The sequence below is a fragment of the Equus caballus genome, chromosome 11 (assembly GCF_041296265.1).
Source record: "Equus caballus isolate H_3958 breed thoroughbred chromosome 11, TB-T2T, whole genome shotgun sequence".
Taxonomy (NCBI): Eukaryota; Metazoa; Chordata; class Mammalia; order Perissodactyla; family Equidae; genus Equus; species Equus caballus.
The window spans coordinates 20,490,643-20,511,025 of record NC_091694.1 but is presented as its reverse complement, the minus strand read 5'-3'; the positions used below and the strand labels follow the sequence as shown (position 1 = coordinate 20,511,025).

Sequence of the window (20,383 nt, the reverse complement as noted above, 5' to 3'; positions counted from 1 at the left end):
CATCCAGGCCAAGTTTGCAGCGGGAAGCACAGCCTGCAGGAGTGAAGCCTTCTTCCTGCCTCCTCAAGTTTGAAAGGGCCCCTGGGAGACCGGCAGGAATGGATGCTCAACTGCCTGGGAGGGAGTTAAAGCTGTTCTTCCCTTCAGTCCCCAAGAGAAGAATTCTTTCTCAGACGTTTTTGTAGTTGGAGAATATTTTTGCCATGGCTTTGAGATGACTTCCCCTCCTAACTCCCCCTTCCTGAGAATTTCCTCCCCTAGATTGAAAGCCTCTAGCGTCCACTTGCAACCCTCCCTTCACCTTCCTCCCCCGGAAAAGAAACAAACAAGAAGACCGTGGGCTTGCCAGGGTTCCTCACACTGAGCTCACAGCCGCGCAGGGCTTCCCTCAGAGGGCTGCCGGGAGGCCCTGCCAGGGTAGGGTGTTTGGGGATCTCTTCATTGTCATTAGAGACCCGAGCCCACTGAGCCTTTTTTGCACATGGCTGTCTGTGGAGAGTTGCATAAACACATTCTCTGCTCAGCAGGACAGAGCAGAAACTGAGGACAAACCAGTGCGTTGGTGTCTACACTGTGGCTGAGGGCAGGCGCTGGGCTTCAAAAGCAGGAGCTTGTGTGTGCTGTGGGAAGTGGGCCGAAGCCTGGGCTTTGTGGGTGGGCGGGCGGGTAGAGGGCAGGAGGCAGAGCCGCCTTCTCAAGCTCTTGTAGGAATGGGAAGCTTCGGGGAGTGTGGGTTTGGGGCATCTTTCTGACCCAACTGTGAAGTCCCAAAAGATTTCAGTTTTCTGTGGAATGATAACTTTCCTCATTCTTTCCCCCAGGGTTGAGTTCCAGAATAAATTCTACAGTGGAACCGGTTTCAAGTTCCTCCCCTTCTCCTTCGAGCATATTCGGGAGGGGAAGTTTGACGAGTGAGCCCTCGCGGGGCTCTGTGCCTGGCGCTCTGCCTGCTCCCTCCATGGTGATTAGCCGTGCTCCTCTTGCCTGTTGGTTGTGATCCCTGGGTATCGGGGCATTTGTGTCATCCCTGCCACCCCTCCACCAGCCGCCTGTGAGTCGTTTAGATAGATCCGGCCTCCCTGGGTCCCCCAGATTCCCAGCTGTGTGTGTAGTATAGTGATTTTCTCTAGAGAAGTTGGGCTCTGGTTGTCACTCACCCCTGGGCACCAGCCTTGCCCTCCTGGCCTCCCTCCAGTCAAAGACAGCCCCTTCTCTGCTTCCTGGTGGTGAACGGTTTGTGCATTTACACGTGAGCCCAAAGCCCATGGGAGGAGCGCCTTCGCCATCCACACCCAGACTTGGAGCCCCTGTTCTTGCCACTCTAGTCACTGTTTGGGGGTGGGGTGCTCTTTAACACACCCCATTCTTGGGTTAGCAGGGGCGGGTCCAGGAAGATGGTATTTCTGTCCTCTGCCCACCCCCCTCTGGTGTTCAGAGCACTTGTTAATCAGGAATTCAGCTGGACCCTGCTGTGCCATCATGCATGGCTTCTCCTTGTCACCCCTAAGGGTCCCTACTCAACACCACCTTCCTAATCCCCACCCAACACTCACACCCTCTCCTCCTCCCTCCCAGAATCCTCTTCCTTCCCCTTCCCGCATTTGCACCCAGCTTAACATAGCATAGCTGGCAGTGACCCAAAACAGAGGTCCTGGCTGAGTCCTTTGGTTGGCACTTCTCAGTCCAAGCATGGGCCCTACCACAAGCCTGCCCTCTGGGCAGAGGGTTCACGTTGATATTCTTTGCTGGTGCAGACCCTGAGCCCTTCCCCCCCCCCCGCCCCCCAATCATGAGTCTTCAGGGCAGGACTGTAGTCATCAAGGGGGTCCTGCCTGCAGGCCTGTCTTGCTCCTCCCCACATCCATGCCGACCCCAAGTCAGACTGGGGTCCGGGCAGGGAAGGTCAGTGTCATTTGCAGTTTGCTGACTGGAGGCAGCTGGCAGGGCTGCCAGTGCACGTGGTTGTGAGAGCTGCACAGCCCGGCCCTGTGGGCTGGTGGTGAGCCCCCCCAAGGGGCCCCTCCCCCATCACCTCCATACCGGGCTTCGGATCTTCGGGCCTTTTAATCATGTGTTGGCGCAGTAGCCCTGGCTGCTTCAGCTAAATTGATCCCCGCCGCCTTCAGTGGTCAAGATAATCCCCTGAAATGGCCGGGCTCCTGCCCTCCTCCCACCCTGGTTTTCTCAGTGAGCTGCTTAGAGCTGCTCACTCGACTGTCCCGGGCTGGGCTGGCCCTGGGTGTGGGCCACTTGCCCCAGCTTCACCGTGTCCGGCCAGTGTGACCTGACCCAGACTTTGTGCAGAGCCCCCTCCCTCCTGGTCCCTGTGGTTTACATGATGATCTCTCCTCTGTTTACAGCGGGGTTTGAAGCAGAGTTCTTTGTCAGGAACCCTGCCCAAGGCCCTTCTGTTCAGACATTCCTGTGCTGAATAAAGTGTGTTTGACTCCTCCAGGGAGGCTGCCAGTCTCTTCCCACAGCCCCTGTGTCACTCACCCGCTACCTCCTTCCTCCAGCATTTCTGTCTTTTTCTCTGATCAAGGGCAACAGCTGCGGTGGCCCTGGCCAGGCAGTTTGTGAAATTCTCACCTTCTCTCAAGTTTCCCAGGTGCCTTCCCACTCCCATGAGCCAAGGCAGCATTGCAGATGGTACCCATGGTGGGGAGGGGCCTTGGGGACCTGTCTTCAACTCCCCTTCTCACACTGCACCTCCAAACAGCCAAGGGAAGAGGGGGCCTGGGCACCGGCCCCCCCTCCTCTCCCTCCTCTCCAAGCGTGCTCTCCAGGGCTCAGCAGCCTGGCTGTTTTGAGCCCTGATGCCCTTGGCCTTGGTGTTTGTGGAGGCTCAGCCTGGGGTTCCTCAGAGCAGCTGGAGAATGTGAAGTGCTGAGTAGGCAGGTGGCCAAAGAGCCAGCAGACTGGTCCAGGCAGGCAGGGTGGGCAGGGCAAGCACCTTCTCCCTCCTAGGTGCCATGTAAGGCATCCACATTCTTTCTCACTGCCCCACTCTCCCCTCCTCTCTCCTGGGGCCTCCAGGGCAGGGGCTGCACAGAAATGTGAGCAGCAGGCTGACAACTGCTGCCCCAGGAGGAGTGAGGAAGGGCAGGCTGCGCAATTCATGATCCTTATCCCCCAGCCTCGAACCCTGTCCCCTGTGACAGGCCACCTGCCTCAGAATAGGTGCCACACCCCCACTTGGCTCCTCAAATAAGAGCAGAGTGGAAATTCAGGTAAATGAGCTCTTTTAGCATCTGCTCTGTTATTGACTCAAAAAGGGAGGCCTAATAAGAACAGATACTTGAAATCAATGGAATAGAATTACACTGAGAGTCCAGAAATAAACTCTGACATTTATGGTCAACTGATTTCCCACAAAGGCACCAAGATAATTTAATGGAGAAAGAACAATCTTTTCAACAAATGGTATTAGTACAACTGGATTTCCACATGCAAAACAAATTTGGACTGTGACCCTGCCTCCTATATACAAAAATTAACTCAAAATGGATCACACACCTAAATGTAAGAGTTAAAACTAAAACTCTTAGGGGAAATCATAGGAGTACATCTCCGTAATCCTGGGTTAGGCGATGATTTTTAGATATGACACCAAAAGCACAAGCGATAAAAAAAGAAGATGAAAAAATAAGTTGGGCTTTAGCAAAATTAAAAACTTTTGTGCTTCAAAGGACAGAATCAAGACAACCCTCACACTTGGCAAAAATATTTGCAAATCGGGGCCGGCCCAGTGGCACAGTGGTTAAGTGTACTCATTCCACTTCAGCGGCCCGGGGTTCGCTGGTTCAGATCCCGGGTGCAGACATGGAAACACTTGGCAAGCCATGCTGTGGCAGGCGTCCCACATATAAAGTAGAGGAAGATAGGCACCGCTGTTAGCTCAGGGCCAGTCTTCCTCAGCAAAAAGAGGAGGATTGGCGGCAGATGTTAGCTCAGGGCTAATCTTCCAAAAAAAAAAAAAGTGACTGCTAATGGGTACGGGGTTTCTTTTGGAGATGATGAAAATATATAGTGATGGTTGCACAGCTCTGTGAATATACTAAAAACCACTGGATTGTGCACTTTATTTTTTTGTTTTTAATTTTTTTGGATCCGAACCAGTGAAACCCTGGGCCACCGAAGCGTGTGAACTTAACCGCTCAGCCACCGGGCCGGCCCCCATTTTCTTTTTTTTAATCTAATTTGCAGAACATTCTGAATCAGCACCAGCACGTCTTCCTCATTCTTTTTTTTTTTTTTTTTTTTTTTTAGCAAATGCTTATTTCATCCCCTTGATGTACCTTAATTTCTGTAACCAGCCCCCTGCTGTCCTCCAAGAGCTCTCAGCCTGGTGGGAAAGATGAGAAAAAAGACAGTGTGACATGCCCAGAGTAATCAGTGAAGCTCCTGCCCCAGCGTCCGTGAGCTCAGGCTCTGAATGTGCTACCAACCCCTGGATGCAGGTTCCTAACCTGCTGCCCCTGCCAGCAACCCCCCACCACTCTGGATGAATCCAGACCCCACAGAGAGGCTCCCTGAGCCTGACAGCGGACCTCCAGCCCAATTCCCCTGACCTATGTGTTCCCTAAGATCCAGAAACGCTGGTAAAACAGGTCCTAGGAGGAGGAGAGTCTGACAAACCTCACCTGGAGCAAGAGGTATTTGGAGGAGACATTGGAGGGGAGTGGAGATGGGCCTGGGGGCTACAGGATATAGCCCCATGAGGGTACATGTCTCTGGGCAGGTCTCGGAGCTGCTTCCTGGAAAGGCTGAGAACCTTCTGATCCTGGGAATGAACGGGGGCAGGGTCTGCACCTCCTTCTGGAGCTGCTTGCTGAGCCGGGCACAAGGTAGGGGACTGCAGCTTGTGTCTGCAGCTGGGGGCAGGCGCGAGGGCAGGGCAAGCTCATTGGACTCTCATCTTCTTTCAGTCCAGGCTCTGGATTGGCAATCCTCCTCTGACCCCTTCCCTATCTCTAAGCAGCTTCACACAGGCCTGACAATCTGCAAAAATCTACACCTGCCTCCAAAAAGACTAAGAATACTTTTAGAAAGCACAGTCTTTCTAAAGGGCCCACCACTCCCCGCCATCACACAGCCTCACTCAACCCCTCCCTGCGAGAGGCAGCCTGAAGCTGATATGGGGGAATAATGGCAAGGACGCTGACTGGGGGTCAGAGCGCCTGGCTCTAGGCCCAGACCTGCTTCCTACTTGATCTTGTCCAAGTCACTTCCTTTCTCTGACCCTCAGTTTCCTAGTATGTAAAATAAAGGTAACTCCTGTCCTCTTCTGCTGCTGCCACCCTTTAAAGATCACATGGAGAGCCCTTAACATGCCCACTGGACCTGCCTCATGGCCAGTCCAGGCTCACATGGCCCATCCCTCCTTCAACTTCATGACCTTTTATTCCTCAAATCTGCCCAGCTCTTTCTTTACCCTTTTAGGGTCTTTGCCTGGAATGCTCTCCCCTTCCTCAACTCCTAGTCAATGCCAATTTAATTCAGATTAAATGTCACTTCCTTTTGGAAGCCTTTGGCTGGGTACCCTTGTATCTCTTCACAGCATCACTACTATCACGTAAATCTTTATTTAAAAGTATTTGGTTGTTTAGGGCTCCCCCATAGAGAAGTGGCAGTGCCTGATACAAAGTAAACTCCAAATAAATATTTATTGGATGGTTGGATGGATGGAAGGAAAGTGAATTGCACGTGAATGCGCGCTGTACCTGAAGGCGCTTGGGGAGGACAGTGGGTCACATCGGCCCTGGATTTTTAAGGTTACTGGGGTCACGCGCTCCCGCACCACGTGTGATCAGAGGACACCCTCAGGGCGCTGGTCTGGGACCCGGAAACCGGTCTCCTGGGCGCAGACCTGTGCTTTAGCTTCAGTTCCACGTGACCTGAACTCCATAGCTGATTGGACGCGAGCCGTCCCGCCCCCTAGTCCCGAGGCCCGGATTGGTTGTCCGCGGGGCCGCCGCCAGGCTGAGATCGCTGGACCATGGAGGCGGTGGCGGTGGCTGCGGCTCTGGGGTTCCTGCTTCTGGCCGGGGCGGGCGGCTCGGCCGGGGACGAGGCCCGGGAGGCGGCGGCCGTGCGGGCTCTGCTGACCCGGCTGCTGGGGCCCGGGCCGGCCGCCGCCTTCTCGGTGTCGGTGGAGCGCGCCCTGGCGGCCGAGTCCGGCCTGGACACCTACCGCCTGAGCGGCGGCGGCGCCGGGGCGCGGGTGCAGTTGCTCGGCTCCACCGGCGTAGCCGCGGCCGCGGGGCTGCACCGCTACCTACGCGACTTCTGCGGCTGCCATGTGGCCTGGTCGGGCTCGCAGCTGCGCCTGCCGCAGCCGCTGCCCGCAGTGCCGGAGGTGCTGACCGAGGCCACGCCCAACAGGTATCGGGCCAGACCCACTCGTCCGGGCCCCACGCCCTCCCGCTTCCAGCCCACGGGGCGCCCACCCCTCACTGAAGTCCCGCCCCACCCCAGCACCAGCCTGGTCGCTACCGAGCTGAGTAAGACTGCGAAGGAAGCGCTGGCCTGAGGGTCGCACAACTCTGGCTTCCAATCCTGCTCTGCCTCTAAAAGCCGTGTGTCCTTGAACAAGTCTGCCTCTCAGAGCTTCAGTTGGCCCATCTGAAAAATGGAAATAATGACATCTACCGTGCAGTGTTGGTTGTGAGGATCCGCAGGATGGGCGTAGACTTTGTGGTGCAGAATTGGTGACCAGTAAATGCTATTCCTTTCCTTCCCCGCCCTCTCTTCCAAGATGTTCCCTGAAGAATGACACTTGCCCTTTCACAGGCCTCTGTTCTAGCGCTTGCCCCACTGCATGGAGGTGATGTGTTCACACATCTGTCTCCCCATTAGACTGTGGAGAGAGGGACCCCCCTTCCAGGACAGGAACCAACTTTGCTGCATAGCACTTAAACACTGTGCAAAGAGTAGGGGCTCTGGAAGAGCAGAATGAAAATGGATTATGCTCTCCCAGATATCTGGGAGGCTAGGGGACCGTCGAGGAGGGCTAAGAGCAGGTGGGCTGGCCCTGCAGAAGCTCAGGTACTCTGCCTTAGCTCCACCTGGGTTGGATCCTGGAGTGAAGTGGTAGAGAGGCCGCGTTTGGAACCCTTTTCCTCTGGGCTAGATCTTGGGTGGGGCATGTTCCAGGGCAATGGACCCTTAGGGGTGGAGGACATCCTCTCTGTCCCAGAGACCAGCCCCAGCTCATGCCCCTGCCCACAGGTACCGCTATTACCAGAATGTGTGCACGCACAGCTACTCCTTCGTGTGGTGGGACTGGGCCCGCTGGGAGCGGGAGATCGACTGGATGGCGTTGAACGGCATCAACCTGGCACTGGCCTGGAATGGCCAGGAGGCCATCTGGCAGCGGGTGCGTGCCCCCCCCCCACAGGCCACCCTAGGTGTCCCCACCTCTGCCGCATCTGCGTAGCATCTGGTGCACGAGAAAAAGGGCTCCAGAAGTGTTTGTGGTGTGCATGATGGCCCCCTACTCTGGAAACTAAAGCTTCCGTGGCCAAAACAAGCACATAGGGGTGCTTACCGTGGGCTGGACCCCAGCACCCCACTCTAAGGTTTAAGAAGCCAGGCTCCCCTCTCTCCCCACCTCCACCTCCGGCCAGTCAGCTGCTGCTGTGGATTCTATCTCATATCTAGCTCTTGGTCTGCCTTATCCTCTCCATCCCTATTCATGGCCCCAGTTCAGGCTCTTACTGCCTCTCCCTGGACCCCTGCAAGAACCTCTGAATGGGACTCCTGGCTCCCCGGGTTCCACCAGACTGTCCTTTTTGAAATGCACATGTGGTCCAGGAGCTCCCCATTGCCTTCAGGTTTTGTGCAGCCTGGGAGCTTCCCTCCCTGAGCCCTGAGGGCTCTGGCTGCACCTGGGGCTGGGCAAGCTCCCTTCAGAGTGTCCTCACCCATCTTTCTAGCCAGCCCTGCTCCATGAAGCCTTCTGAGGCCCCCTCCCCATCTTGGGGAGAGCCCCTTTGTGACTTACCTCACCCATGTGACAAGGGTGACATATTAATAAACTCACCTGTTCACAGGTCTGTTTCTCTTGGACTGTAGGCTTCTTGCAGGCAGGGTAGCATTTTGTCTTAGTAACCCTGGGGCACCGCACAGAGAGAGATGAATGGATGTTTGTTGAATGAATGGAGATGAATGTAATTATATGTATACAATGCATCGCCCTCCTCCTCAGGTGTACCTGGCCTTGGGCATGACCCAGTCAGAGATCGATGAGTACTTCACTGGTCCTGCCTTCCTGGCCTGGGGGCGCATGGGCAACCTCCACACCTGGGATGGCCCCTTGACCCGCTCCTGGCACCTCAAGCAGCTTTACCTGCAGGTGAAAGGATGGGAAAGGGAACGGGCAAAAGGGACTGGACAGTCACCGGCCTGGGGAGGTGGTATTTGGCCTACTTCGGGGCTCTTAACTGGACCGTGGGGACTCTGTGGGCCGTGGGAGAGTGAGGGCCTCCTGCCTCAGTCCGTGCTCACCAGCTCCCCCTCCATTCCTACCAGCATCGGATCCTCGACCGGATGCGCTCCTTTGGCATGATCCCGGTATTGCCTGCCTTCGCTGGGCATGTCCCCAAGGCTATCACCAGGTGAGGTTTCCCTCTCACCTCCCACTTGGCTCAGAGAGGGAATTTACTTTCCCCTGAGGATGTGATTTAAAGGAAAACGGAAGCCCTGGATGTAGGCCTGCGCTTGAGTCTCAGCTCTGCCATTGCCTAGCCTTGTGACCTTGGACAGATTATGTGAATGCTCTGGGCCTCTATTTCCTCACTTGGAAAATGCATATGGCTTGGCACAGAGTCTTAGCAAATGGTAGCTCTTGTTAGTGGTAGTAGGGGTGCACTGGTCTCCTCTGTCCTTCCTGCTCCTCTGTGCTACCTACCCATCGTCTCCTGTGGCTTGGAACATTCTTTAAGGCCCAGCTGAGACCCTCCCCCTTCAGGAAGCCTTGCCCAGCATTGGTCACCACCTCCTTTATTCCCGTGAGCGCCTGGTTCCTGCACTCTCACAGTGCTCACACATGCTGCTGGCCTCACCGGCTGCCCCTTTGCCTCCCCCCGGCCCGGGTGGCAGGAGCCTCGTTCATACATTCGGTGAATGCTTGTCAGGCTGTCTGGGCTGCCAGCCCGGCTCTGTGCTGGGCCCTGGGGATGCAGTGACAAAGGAGCACTGAGTTCCCGCCCCTGGTGGGAGATTCGTTGGCAGGGGGGATGCAGTACAGTGATAAGGGTAGGAATATATTTGGGCCCACTTCTCCTCTGTCAAGGTCACTTGTGTGTGGGGAAGAGGGACAGCAAGGGCTCAGAGCAGAGCCAGTGCTGAGCCAGGTATTGAAAAACGAGTGTCACTTGTTTCAGCCAGTGGGAGGGGGAGAGACAGCAAAAGCTTTCCAGATGAGGTGAAACTTAAAAGATGTCGAGGAGACATCCCACAACTAGAAGGACCTGCAACTAAGATATACAACTGTGTACAGGGGCGGTTTGGGGAGATAAAGCAGGAAAAAAAAAAAAAAGATTGGCAACAGTTGTTAGCCCAGGTGCCAATCCTTAAAAAAAAAAAAGGAAGATTGGCAACAGTTGTTAGCCCAGGTGCCAATCTTTAAAAAAAAACAAAAGATGTCGAGGAGGAGTAACCAGCTGGAGAAGCAGGGAGGGAGGAGGAAAGCACTCCAGGAGCAGGGCACAGTGCATGCAAAGGCACAGAGGCATGAGAGACCAGGATGAGTTCCAGGAACTGCAGATGAGTTAGGGAGGCTAGTGGTGAATAAGACTCTGTCAGCCTCCAATAAATGTCTGCACTGTCATCCCCCCCACTAGGGTGTTCCCTCAGGTCAATGTCACCCAGCTGGGCAGTTGGGGACACTTCAACTGCTCCTACTCCTGCTCCTTCCTCCTGGCTCCAGAAGACCCCCTATTCCCCGTTGTGGGGAGCCTCTTCCTGCGGGAGCTGACCAAAGAGTTTGGCACGGATCACATCTATGGGGCCGACACTTTCAACGAGATGCAGCCCCCTTCCTCGGAGCCCGCCTACCTCGCTGCAGCCACAGCTGCTGTCTACCAGGCCATGACTGCAGGTTCGCTGCTGGGGCAAGTGGGGCAGGGAAGCCCCCCAGACCCTCAGGGAGATGGGGTGGCCGAGGTCAGTGGGGGTGGGAGGAGGGTCTGGGAATAATAACACATGGCACTTTACAGTTTACCAAGCACTTGTAGACACACACTGTCTCATTCAGTCACACTGTGGTTGAGAGGTGAGCTCTGCAGCCAGACAAGCTGCTCAAACCCTGGCACTGCCACTTCCTGCCCATGTGACTTGCAACAAGTTACCTGTCTCCCAGTCCCTCAGTTGCTTCTTCTGTAAAATGGGCTACCTCATAAGTAGAATGATGCCCAGCCCAGAGTGAAGTGTCATTAAGTGCTGGCTATTGAAAATATTTTATTTGGTCTCTATCTCCATGCTAAGGTAGGTAACACAGGCTGGAGATTAGGGGATATGTCCAAAGCTGGAAGGTGTCCTTCCTGGTGCACAAATGGGCACCCAGCGCTCCTTCCTGCCACTTAAGGGCACGGGTAGAGAGGGGCCAGATCTGGGATGGTGGGGCGAGGAGGCTTCTGGGTCAGCCAGGAAGGGAACAGATTGGCTCCGGCTCCCCTGAGCAGCACTGCTCCAAGTATGACAGGACCAGCAGCGTCAGCATCGCCCCGGATCTGTACATGTCAGATCTGCACATTCTCAGACCCCACCCCAGACTTCTGAATCAGGATGACCGGGGCTAGGCCCCAGGAATCCATGTTTTACCCAACCCTCTGGGTGATCGTGATGTTCCATAAAGCTTGACAACACTATCCTGGAGCTCCCAACTGGGAAGAGGAGATGGGAAGGGCATGTGTGATGGAATGCCCTGCTGGTTGGCATTACAGCAGGAGTGTCCTGCGATAGTCATTTAACTTCTCTGGACCTCTGTTTCCTCATCTGTAGAATGGGGTGAATGTCCCTCTGGCCCCTTCTCTCATCACCTCTCTTCTCTGTCCCCCCCTGCCCTGACCACAGTGGACCCTGATGCTGTGTGGCTGCTCCAAGGCTGGCTCTTCCATCACCAGCGCACCTTCTGGGGGCCCGCCCAGGTCGGGGCTGTGCTGGGGGCGGTGCCCCGTGGCCGCCTCCTGGTTCTGGACCTGTTTGCAGAGAGCCAGCCCATGTATATCCGCACAGCCTCGTTCCAGGGCCAGCCCTTCATCTGGTGCATGCTGCATAACTTCGGGGGCAACCAGGGCCTGTTCGGGGCCCTGGAGGCTGTGAATCGAGGCCCTGCGGCTGCCCGCCTCTTCCCCAACTCCACCATGGTAGGCACGGGCATGACCCCTGAGGGCATTGGCCAGAACGAAGTGGTCTATGCCCTCATGGCTGAGCTGGGCTGGCGGAAGGACCCAGTGGCAGATTTGGAGGCCTGGGTGACCAGCTTTGCAGCCCGGCGGTACGGGGTCTCCCACAAGGACGCAGAGACAGCATGGAAGCTGCTTCTCAGGAGTGTCTACAACTGCTCGGCCGAGGCCTATAGTGGGCACAATCAGAGCCCACTGGTCAAGCGGCCATCCCTGCAGATGGGTACCACTGTCTGGTACAACCGATCAGATGTGTTTGAGGCCTGGTGGCTGCTGCTGACAGCTGCTCCCGCCCTGGCCAGCAGCCCAGCCTTCCTCTACGACCTGGTGGATGTCACTCGCCAGGCAGCCCAGGAGCTGATCAGCTTGTATTATGAGGAGGCGAGGACCGCCTACCTGAACAAGGAGCTGGTTCCCCTGTTGAGGGCAGGAGGCATCCTGGCCTATGAGCTTCTGCCGGCACTGGACAAGGTGCTAGCTAGTGACAGCCGCTTCCTGCTGGGCAGCTGGCTGAAGCAGGCCCGGGAGATGGCGGTCAGTGAGGCTGAGGCCCATTTCTATGAACAGAACAGTCGCTACCAGCTGACCCTGTGGGGGCCCGAGGGCAACATCCTAGACTACGCCAACAAGCAGCTGGCGGGCCTGGTGGCTGACTACTACACGCCCCGCTGGCAGCTCTTTGTGGAGATGCTGGTTCAGAGCCTGGCCCAAGGCGTCCCCTTCCAACAGCAACAGTTTGACAAGAACGCCTTCGAGTTGGAGGAGGCCTTTGTCCTCAGCACACGGAGATATCCTAGCCAGCCCCAAGGTGACACCGTGGACCTGGCCAAGAAGTTCTTTCTCAAATATTACCCCCGGTGGGTGGCTGGCTCTTTGTGACAGATTGACCACCCCTGGGCCATGTTCTCCCCAGACGCCAACTCCAGGCCTGGGCAGGTTCTCGGGGCCTAGAGCTGGACAGGCATCACAGAAGGTCCCAGGCCTAGGTGAAGGAACTCAAGACCTACTTGGTGGGATCCAGCATGGGTGGACCATGCGGAGGGAGATAGACTGCCCCCCCCCCCCCCCCGCCCCGGCAAAGTTTGGGATCAAAGTACTGTTTTAATACGCGTTAATAAACTGATGAATCACCTGGGTCTGTCTGTCAGAATGTCACTGCCACAATGCCTGGGAGGACTCAGGGGAATAGCGTGGACACTGGTGTGGGGCCAGTTTTCCCTGCCCCTTTGCCTCAGCCTCCCCATTTTTTTGATTGGCATCTGAGCTAACAACTGTTACCAATCTTTTTTTTTTCTGCTTTTTTCTCCCCAAAGCCCCCCGTACATGGTTGTATATTTTAGTTGTGGGTCCTTCTAGTTGTGGCATGTAGGACGCTGCCTCAACGTGGCCTGATGAGCGGTGCCATGTCCGTCCCCAGGATCCGAACCAGGTAAACCCTGGGCCGCGGAAGCAGAGCGCAAGAACTTAACCACTCCGCCATAGGGCGGCCCCAGCCTCCCCATTTTTAATACTAACCCCTGGCCTTTGAACTGAGAATGCCCTCCGAAAGCATTTACTTTCACACCCTTCAAAAACTGTAATTGTCCGTGTGAGACAGAGGCATGCTCAGGGGAAGAGCCATCCAGGGCACTCATTGCCCACAGGGGTGCCCACACCTTGCTTGCAAAGCTTTACCTTCCCTCTGACCAACTACTGAGGAGCCCGCAGGGTGCCAGCATTGGCCTCAGCTCTGCCTTGACCCAGAGCAGTGTCCGGAGATCAGGCCAGGGAGCAGCAGAAGGGACTAGCCTTGAGATTGTGTGGCAGACACAACAAGGGGTGGGGACCCTGGAGGGCAGGGCGTGGTGAAGCACCTATATCCAGCCCAGAGACCAGAGCCCAGCACTCCCAGCCTCTCCTGGACCGCCGCCTCATGGACCGCACCATCGTGCTCATCACCGGCTGCTCTTCCGGCATCGGCCTGCACCTGGCCCTGCGTCTGGCATCTGACCCATCCCGGAGTTTCAAAGGTACGTGAGTGGACGGAGATGGAGAAAAGGGAGCAGCCCCGGGGCTAGCGGGGCCCAGGCAGGGGTGAGCAGGGAAGTCAGATCCTCGTCCTCTCCCCAAACCTCCAGTGTATGCCACGCTGCGGGACCTGACAGCGCAGGGCCCACTGTGGGAGATGGCCCGGGCCCGAGGGTGCCCTCCCGGCTCCCTGGAGACCTTGCAGTTGGACGTGAGAGACGCAGATTCCGTGGCCGCTGCCCGGGCACGTGTGACCGAGGGCCGCGTGGACGTGCTGGGTGAGTCTCCCCACAACCTGTGTACAGGAGCCTTGCCCGCCCCGTGTCCAAAGCAAGATGTCCTGAGGCCCAGGGAACACCCAGGGCCCCCCCGGGGCAGAGGGCCGCGTGTGAGGTGGGCACAGCGGCCCCTCTCCCTGTAGTGTGTAATGCGGGCCGGGGCCTGCTCGGGCCGCTCGAGCTGCACCCGGCGGGCGCCGTGGCCTCTGTGCTGGACGCGAACGTGGCCGGGACGGTGCGGACGATTCAGGCCTTCCTGCCGGACATGAAGCGCCGCCGCTCGGGACGCATATTGGTGACCGGGAGCATGGGAGGCTTGATGGGTGAGTGGGAGCCGGTGGGACCCAGCGGGAGGGCCGGGCCTGGTGGGACCCCCCCGGGCTGCGGGGGGTGCCGCGTGTTCTCCGCGGATCCCTGCCGCCACGCGCCTCAGCGGCCTCTTCTCCCCTCGAAGGGCTGCCCTTCAATGCCATTTACTGCGCCAGCAAGTTCGCGATCGAAGGTTTATGTGAGAGTCTGGCGGTTCTGCTGCAGCCCTTTGGGGTCCAGTGAGTCACCGCCCCGCCCCCGTCCCCTCTGAACCCTGCCTTTGGGGACCCCAGCACCCCGTCTTGTTGGAGCCGCTCTCAGGCGTTCTCCCTGGCCCCTCCCTCCTGCGGCTCACATTTGTTGTGTGCCAGGCACTGTACTGGGCGCTTGGCATGCGTTATCTCGCTTCTCCTGCAACCTAGCTAGTGAGGTGTCGGTACTGCTGTTGGGAAGCTCAGGCCCAGAGAGGTTAGGTGACTGGCCCAAGGTCACATAGCTGTAAGTGACGGAACCAGGTTGGAATCCTGACTCCAGAGTGTCTCACGCCCTCAAAGAGATGTGGGAGCGCTTTTCGGGCAGTAACCCGCTTTTCAAACGCTCTGCTTATCCTGAGCGCCCTCTCTTCCCGGGTCGGCGGCGGTTCGCAGCCGCCCGCGCCCACTCGCCGCTCTCGGGCCCGCAGCGTGAGCCTCATTGAGTGCGGCCCGGTGCACACCGCCTTCCAGGAAAAGCTGGAGGGCGGCCCGGGCGGGGCGCTGGACGGCGCGGACGCCGACACCCGCGACCTCTTCTCCCGCTACCTGCGCCACTGCGAGCAGATGTACCGCGAGGTGGCACAGGACCCGGAGGCGGTGACGGAGGTGGGCGCCCGGCGGGGCTCCGGGAGCGGGCGCGGCACGCGGGTCCCCGCGCCGAGCCCCGGCCAGCGCGCCTCCTGCCGCCGCCGCAGGTCTTCCTCACCGCGCTGCGCGCCCCGCGGCCGGCCCTGCGCTACTTCAGCACCGAGCGCTTCCTGCCCCTGGTCCAGCTGCGCCTCTCCGACCCCAGCGGCCGCAGCTACGTCGCCGCCATGCACAGCGCGGTGTTCGCCGACGAGCCCGCCCAGGACCCCGACGGCGCCCGGGCCGAGGCCAGAGACGGAGAAGCCGGGGAGCCCTGAGCTTGGCGCTCGTCCTGCCGCCCAGCAATAATAAAGTCTTGGTCCACCGCCGTCTCCCACGCTCTCCTTTGCGCCCCCGGGGGTGTGCGGCTCGGGGATGGAGTGGGGCTCACTTGCGCGACAACTGGCCAGGGCCCTGGGTGGGTGATAAGGAAAGCTCCTGTTCTCTCCGGTAATGCGGTTATACGTACTAGGTAACAAGCCTGGAAAGAGGAAGGAGCTAGCCCAGTGTCAGCCTTAAGTCCACCGCAGGGCGGGGAGGAGGGTGGTCCCTGGATTCTTGAAGGTTTTCTGCAGCAGTAGGAGTTAGGAGGACTTGGGTGGGGGGAGAGTTGGGCTGTGACTTGGCCCCCACTAGTCATGGGACCGCAGGCAAGGTTCTTACCCGCTCTGTTTTCTTATCGGTAAAATGGGTATAATACCTATGCCATGGATTGTAGCGATGAATAAATGAGAAGCAATAGGATATATTCGAGTATATGAGGAAGCCATTTGGTTTAAACTATTTCGGCCTGATCTTATCTTTCCAGAAAGACTGGACAGGGCCTGTTGAGCATGCATTGTAGATCTGCTTTAAATATTTACAATGTCTCAAAGCCAAAAATGCCCTTAACGATAGGCATGTTGCATTTCTTTAAGGATAAGTACTTCTTCCAAGAAACTAAGGATTTCTTGGATTTCCGACCGCTGTGCTAGCAGAGACCTGCTGTGCTCACTTTGTGACCATTGACCTGGTATCCCAGCTAAGCATCTCATGACAGTAGTAAAAGAGATATTCCTGTCATGTGTGACGTATACTCTTTGTTCCAAGACGGTATATAACCACTCTGTACACCCCACTTCTTCAGCGTACTTCCTTCCTTGGGGAAGGAGGGCCCCGGGAGATAGTCCTTAGACCGGGCTGGTATAATAAACTCACCCCAACTTTGATTTGTAGATTGATTACTGATTATTTGTGTGGACATTTCTCCACATAGTCGAGGCAGGATTTCAGAGAAACCGGTTGGAGACCACCTGGAATCTACACTGAATCGGTGTTCAGTACCAATAGGGGCCCACTGAGTGCCCCAGGGGTCACTGCATTCTTCAGGTGACCCCAGTGAGTTCTCCTGAAAGCAGGACCTCCTTATTTTAAGTTGATGAGTTTATATGAGCTGTTTCAAGCCTTAAGAGTGGATGTCTTAAGGGAGTGATGATACATCCCCTAAATAAGAGGAACCTAAGGGGAATTCCTACGAAAGAGGAACCTACCAGGACTTCTCTAGGCCAGGGTTGCCTAGGGGGAACTTTGGAGTGGATGGGGCAGGCTGACCTTTTTAATTTGGCTTTAGGGGCCAGCCTAGTGGCGTAGTGGTTAAATGCCGCCTGGGGTTCACCGGTTTGGATCCTGGGCGCTAGCCTACACACTATTCATCGAGCCATGCTATGGCAGTGTCCACGTAGAAGAACTAGAAGGACTTACAACTAGGATATACAGCTATGTACTGGGACTTTGGGGAGAAAAAAAAAAGATTGGCAACAGATGTTAGCTCGGGCCAATCTTCCTCACCAAAAAAAAGAAAAAAAGAGAAAAGCACACACCTTAAAAACATAATTTGGCTTTAAATTGGAAAGAATTGTGTTTATAAAGTCTGAACAAACTGCTTGACAGAGAAATGAGAGTCTGACTTGTTCAGCTCTGAAGAGAAGAGACGCCAGCTCCTTCCTGCCGAAAGTCTTCTCAGGTGACTGAGAACCACATGGACGTGTCCAAGGATCAACCCTCATGACTCCTAGTGGTCCCATAGGGAGCTCCACTATCATTCAGGTTAATTAATTAAAGGCTGGTAGTGGGATATGCAGATGAGGAGTGGTCTTCCAACGCTCCAAACCCCCACGGCAGTTTTAGACTGCCCATGGGAGAAACCGAGGTATGTAAGAGAACGTTTAAGACCTTTCTCTAGGGAGTAACACTCACAAGCAGCACATGTCTGACCCACTGCACTGTCCCCGGAAATTGTTCAGATTTTATAGTAAAATGAAACTAAAAGCAAAACGAGAAATCGAGCATCCAGAAGCCGGCTAGTTCCCAAATGGGCAGCCTCCCCTGGGAACTCTGGCTGGCTTCACGTGGAGACTTGCAAGTGCTTAATAAAATGAGGATAACTGTAAACGGCTAGCAAGACAACCTGGGATAATTTAAAATTACAGTGCCCACTTTGGGGCTCCTTTTTAAGAGCCAGATAATAGAGAAATTTTTTTTTTTAACATTATTTTATTGAAGTCATATTGGCTTACAACTTTGTGTAAATTTCAGGTGTACATCACTATATTTTGGGTTTTTTTTTTAAAGATTTTATTTTTTTTCCTTTTTCTCCCCAAAGCCCCCTGGTACATAGTTGTATATTCTTCGTTGTGGGTCCTTCTTGTTGTGGCATGTGGGACACTGCCTCAGCGTGGTTTGATGAGCAGTGCCATGTCCGCGCCCAGGATTCGAACCAATGAAACACTGGGCCGCCTGCAGCAGAGCGCGCGAACTTAACCACTCGGCCACGGGGCCAGCCCCCTACATCACTATATTTCAATTTCTGTATAGTCTGCCTCATGTTCACCACCAACAGTCTAGTTTTTATCTATCACCATACATATTTGCCCCTTTACCCTTTTCACCCTCCCCGAACTCGCACTCAAGAAATCTTTAAAGAGTCGAGCTCACCACCTTCTGGTACAATTGATCAAAAACTAAAGGTTCCAGGAACTGTAGCTATTTACAAAGAATGGCAAAAATCTTACCAAGATTGTTTCATATCCTGAGGGCTTGACTTGAGAATCATCAGGTTGGTGTCCCAAAATAACAGTTGGACAAAAATGTGCTTTCACCCCATTTTACAATCAGAGATAGCTGGACAAAAATGCAGGTTGCACTTCTTTTTGTGGTTAATGGTCCTGCCAAACTGCCACCAGCCTCAGGGGAATTACATTGGCCATTAGAAGGAACATTTGATTAGGTAAGATTATTTGTAAGTGCATTTGAGAGCAAAAACTTCAAAATTCCAAAATAACCTTATTGAAAGTTTTATTGCAAAAAGCTAATAGAAAATTAAGTTACAAAATGTATCTAAAAGAAAAATATATTAGATCATGGCTTGACAGACACCCCCATAATCTACCTTCAAAGGAGGGCCCAACATAAAAGCTCCTCCCAGAGTTAAGGAGACTCAGAGATTTTCTGGGAAATTGCTACGTTAAAGGTTAATCGAATTGTTCTGTACTGCCAAGTAAAGCTACTGTTTGTTCCAGCTGAAACCTGACAAGATATTTGAAAGGATTTAGCAACTTATGATCAGAAATTCAGCCAAACTGGAAGCTGATATTCAGAGCCTGATCAGAATTTTTTTTCCAGGCCTTCTTCCTTAAGTTAAAATAAAACTAAGCTCCCAGAGGGAAAGAAGCAAATTAGGGATGATGTAGTTGGACTGATAGATTGACCTATAATGCCATTTAAGTTGCAACCCAGATTTCTGAGGAATTAAGAGCAACTGTCCTCAACTTACAAACCTTTGCAACACTGAAAAGTAACTCTAGAGGCAGTTCAGATTCCAGGCATTTCTTGTATCTCAAAAAGGCTTATAGCCTCTCTGGGAACTGTTATTTGGCCCTTCACCAATTCCTAAGACTGAAGAAAAAACGAGAGAAGGAGCTTTGTATTACTGTACTTGATTCATGGCAGCAATTTTAAAACAATAGCTGTGGAGTCTCTGTGTATGTGTGTGTCTCTCTATACATGTGTGGTATTTTTTACCTCCAGATGTTATAATTCCTAAAAGAGCTCTATTTAATTGGTTTAAAGTAAGTGCTTATGTAAATGTAATGGAAACTAACCCAGATGTCTTTCAAGTTAACATGATATGAAACAATCTTTGGTGGGGCCGGCCCAGTGGCCGAGTGGTTAAGTTCGTGTGCTCCACTTTGGCAGCACAGGCTTTCACCAGTTCGAATCCTGGGTGCGGACATGGCACCACTCATCAAGCCATGCTGAGGCAGTGTCCCACATGCCACAACTAGAAGGACCCACAACTGAAAACATACAAATATGTACCATGGGGCTTTGGGAGAAAAAGGAAAAATAAAATCTTAAAAAAAATCTTTGGTAAGTGAAAGTTTACTTAAGTTTGTTGGTTTGATTAAAATAAACATGTTTTCAGAGTTATCAGCATTGGATATGATACAAACATGTTATCTCTGTTACGAAATTTGTCAGCAAATAACTTAGAATAACAGTCGATTTTGCCTAATGTCTCATGAAGTTTTGTAGGCAATCTAAATAATTATTGGGAACAAGTAAAGTAAATAGATGTGAAGAAGATCAAAGTGTTGGGTGAATTTTTTAAACAATAATTATGTGTTATGGCGTATGTACTTAAAATAACTTTGGAATTTTTTTTGCATATTTTGCATATTTGGAAGTCACTCTAGTCCATGCACTGTGATCACCCCTGGATTATTGCAGTAGCTTTCTAACTGGTTTCCCTGATTCTACTCTTGTCCACCAATAGTCAAATTTCCCCAATTTCCCCACTGCAGCCAGAATGATTGTATAAAAATGAAAGTCCTATTGTTTCATGTCACTGCTCAAAATACCTCCTGTGGCTGGCGTCCTATCTTAGTCAAATCCAAGGTTTTCCCCTTCACGACCTTCTTTGACCCTCCTTTCTGACCTCATCTCTCACCACTCTCCATCATCTGATTCCACTCTACTGGTCTTCTGCCCCTGGGCCTTTGAACTGGCTCTGTCTGGTTCACATTCCCTAATCTTGATGTCATGTCTTCCTTCAGGTCTTTGCTGTTTTCCTGGATGACTCTGTCTAAAATAGCATTCTTTTCCCTCTGCTATAGTCCCCTTAGCCTGTTTTCTTTTTCTTCATAGCACTTCTCATCACTAGATGTGTATAGATTTATTTATTGACTTATTGACTTTATTGCTATAGATTTATTTCCAGTCTTCACCACTTCATCCCAAGACACACAGGAATCTAAGCTCCAGGAGGGTAGGGACTTTGTTTTGTTCACTGGTTGATCCCTTGTGCCTAGAACTATTCCTCATCATGGGAGGCACTAAATACACATTTACTGAGTAAAAGTGACTGTTGGTTTGCGACCTCAGCTCCCTGGGTGAAATCTGAAACTGGCCCCCGTACACGGACAACAAGGACCGATCGAAGAAAGAGGCAGCCCACTCCAGA

General features: G+C 53.8%; 3 protein-coding genes and 1 long non-coding RNA gene across 19 annotated transcripts in view; 3 read left to right on the top strand and 1 right to left on the bottom strand.

Annotated features, from left to right (window-relative positions):
• ATP6V0A1 (ATPase H+ transporting V0 subunit a1) overlaps positions 1–2,454 on the top strand; it is a 53,700-nt gene extending 51,246 nt beyond the window's left edge. For all 14 annotated transcript variants that reach the window (XR_011422897.1, XR_011422896.1, XR_011422898.1 and 11 more), the window contains one exon: positions 822–2,454. Coding sequence is in view for 8 of the 14 variants with exons in the window: in XM_003362552.5 (XP_003362600.1) it covers positions 822–915 (94 nt within the window). In the remaining 6 variants the exon portion in view is untranslated. The remainder of the gene's footprint in view (positions 1–821) is intronic.
• A 3,193-nt stretch (positions 2,455–5,647) lies between these two features.
• On the bottom strand, positions 5,648–8,118 carry LOC138916134 (uncharacterized). Its single transcript, XR_011422899.1, has 2 exons — positions 8,045–8,118; positions 5,648–6,624 (listed from the first exon to the last, which is right to left on the bottom strand). It is a non-coding gene; the product is annotated as an uncharacterized lncRNA (long non-coding RNA).
• Positions 5,999–12,540, top strand: NAGLU (N-acetyl-alpha-glucosaminidase). Its single transcript, XM_023652505.2, has 6 exons — positions 5,999–6,384; positions 7,231–7,378; positions 8,210–8,356; positions 8,533–8,618; positions 9,846–10,102; positions 11,077–12,540. The coding sequence occupies exons 1-6, from the start codon at positions 5,999–6,001 to the stop codon at positions 12,285–12,287; spliced, it is 2,235 nt and encodes a 744-aa protein (XP_023508273.1). The 3' UTR covers positions 12,288–12,540.
• Positions 12,541–12,665: 125 nt separating this feature from the next.
• Positions 12,666–15,215, top strand: HSD17B1 (hydroxysteroid 17-beta dehydrogenase 1). Of its 3 annotated transcripts, XM_023651598.2 has the most exons (7): positions 12,666–12,837; positions 13,272–13,417; positions 13,526–13,693; positions 13,837–14,016; positions 14,148–14,241; positions 14,685–14,862; positions 14,952–15,215. In XM_023651598.2, exons 1-7 carry the CDS (start codon positions 12,800–12,802, stop codon positions 15,159–15,161), a joined length of 1,014 nt encoding a protein of 337 aa, XP_023507366.1. In that variant the 5' UTR covers positions 12,666–12,799; the 3' UTR covers positions 15,162–15,215.
• Positions 15,216–20,383: the final 5,168 nt, after the last annotated feature.

Bases quoted from the DNA above. Each gene is read 5' to 3' on its own strand.
- NAGLU (XM_023652505.2), top strand. From the start codon at position 5,999: ATGGAGGCGGTGGCGGTGGCTGCGGCTCTGGGGTTCCTGCTTCTGGCC. The intron at 8,357-8,532 runs GTGAAAGGATGG...CATTCCTACCAG, and splicing joins TCAAGCAGCTTTACCTGCAG to CATCGGATCCTCGACCGGAT. The intron at 8,619-9,845 runs GTGAGGTTTCCC...CCCCCCCACTAG, and splicing joins GTCCCCAAGGCTATCACCAG to GGTGTTCCCTCAGGTCAATG.
- HSD17B1 (XM_070225642.1), top strand. From the start codon at position 12,800: ATGAGCGGTGCCATGTCCGTCCCCAGGATCCGAACCAG. The intron at 12,838-13,271 runs GTAAACCCTGGG...ACCTATATCCAG, and splicing joins GTCCCCAGGATCCGAACCAG to CCCAGAGACCAGAGCCCAGC. The intron at 13,418-13,525 runs GTACGTGAGTGG...CCAAACCTCCAG, and splicing joins CCCATCCCGGAGTTTCAAAG to TGTATGCCACGCTGCGGGAC.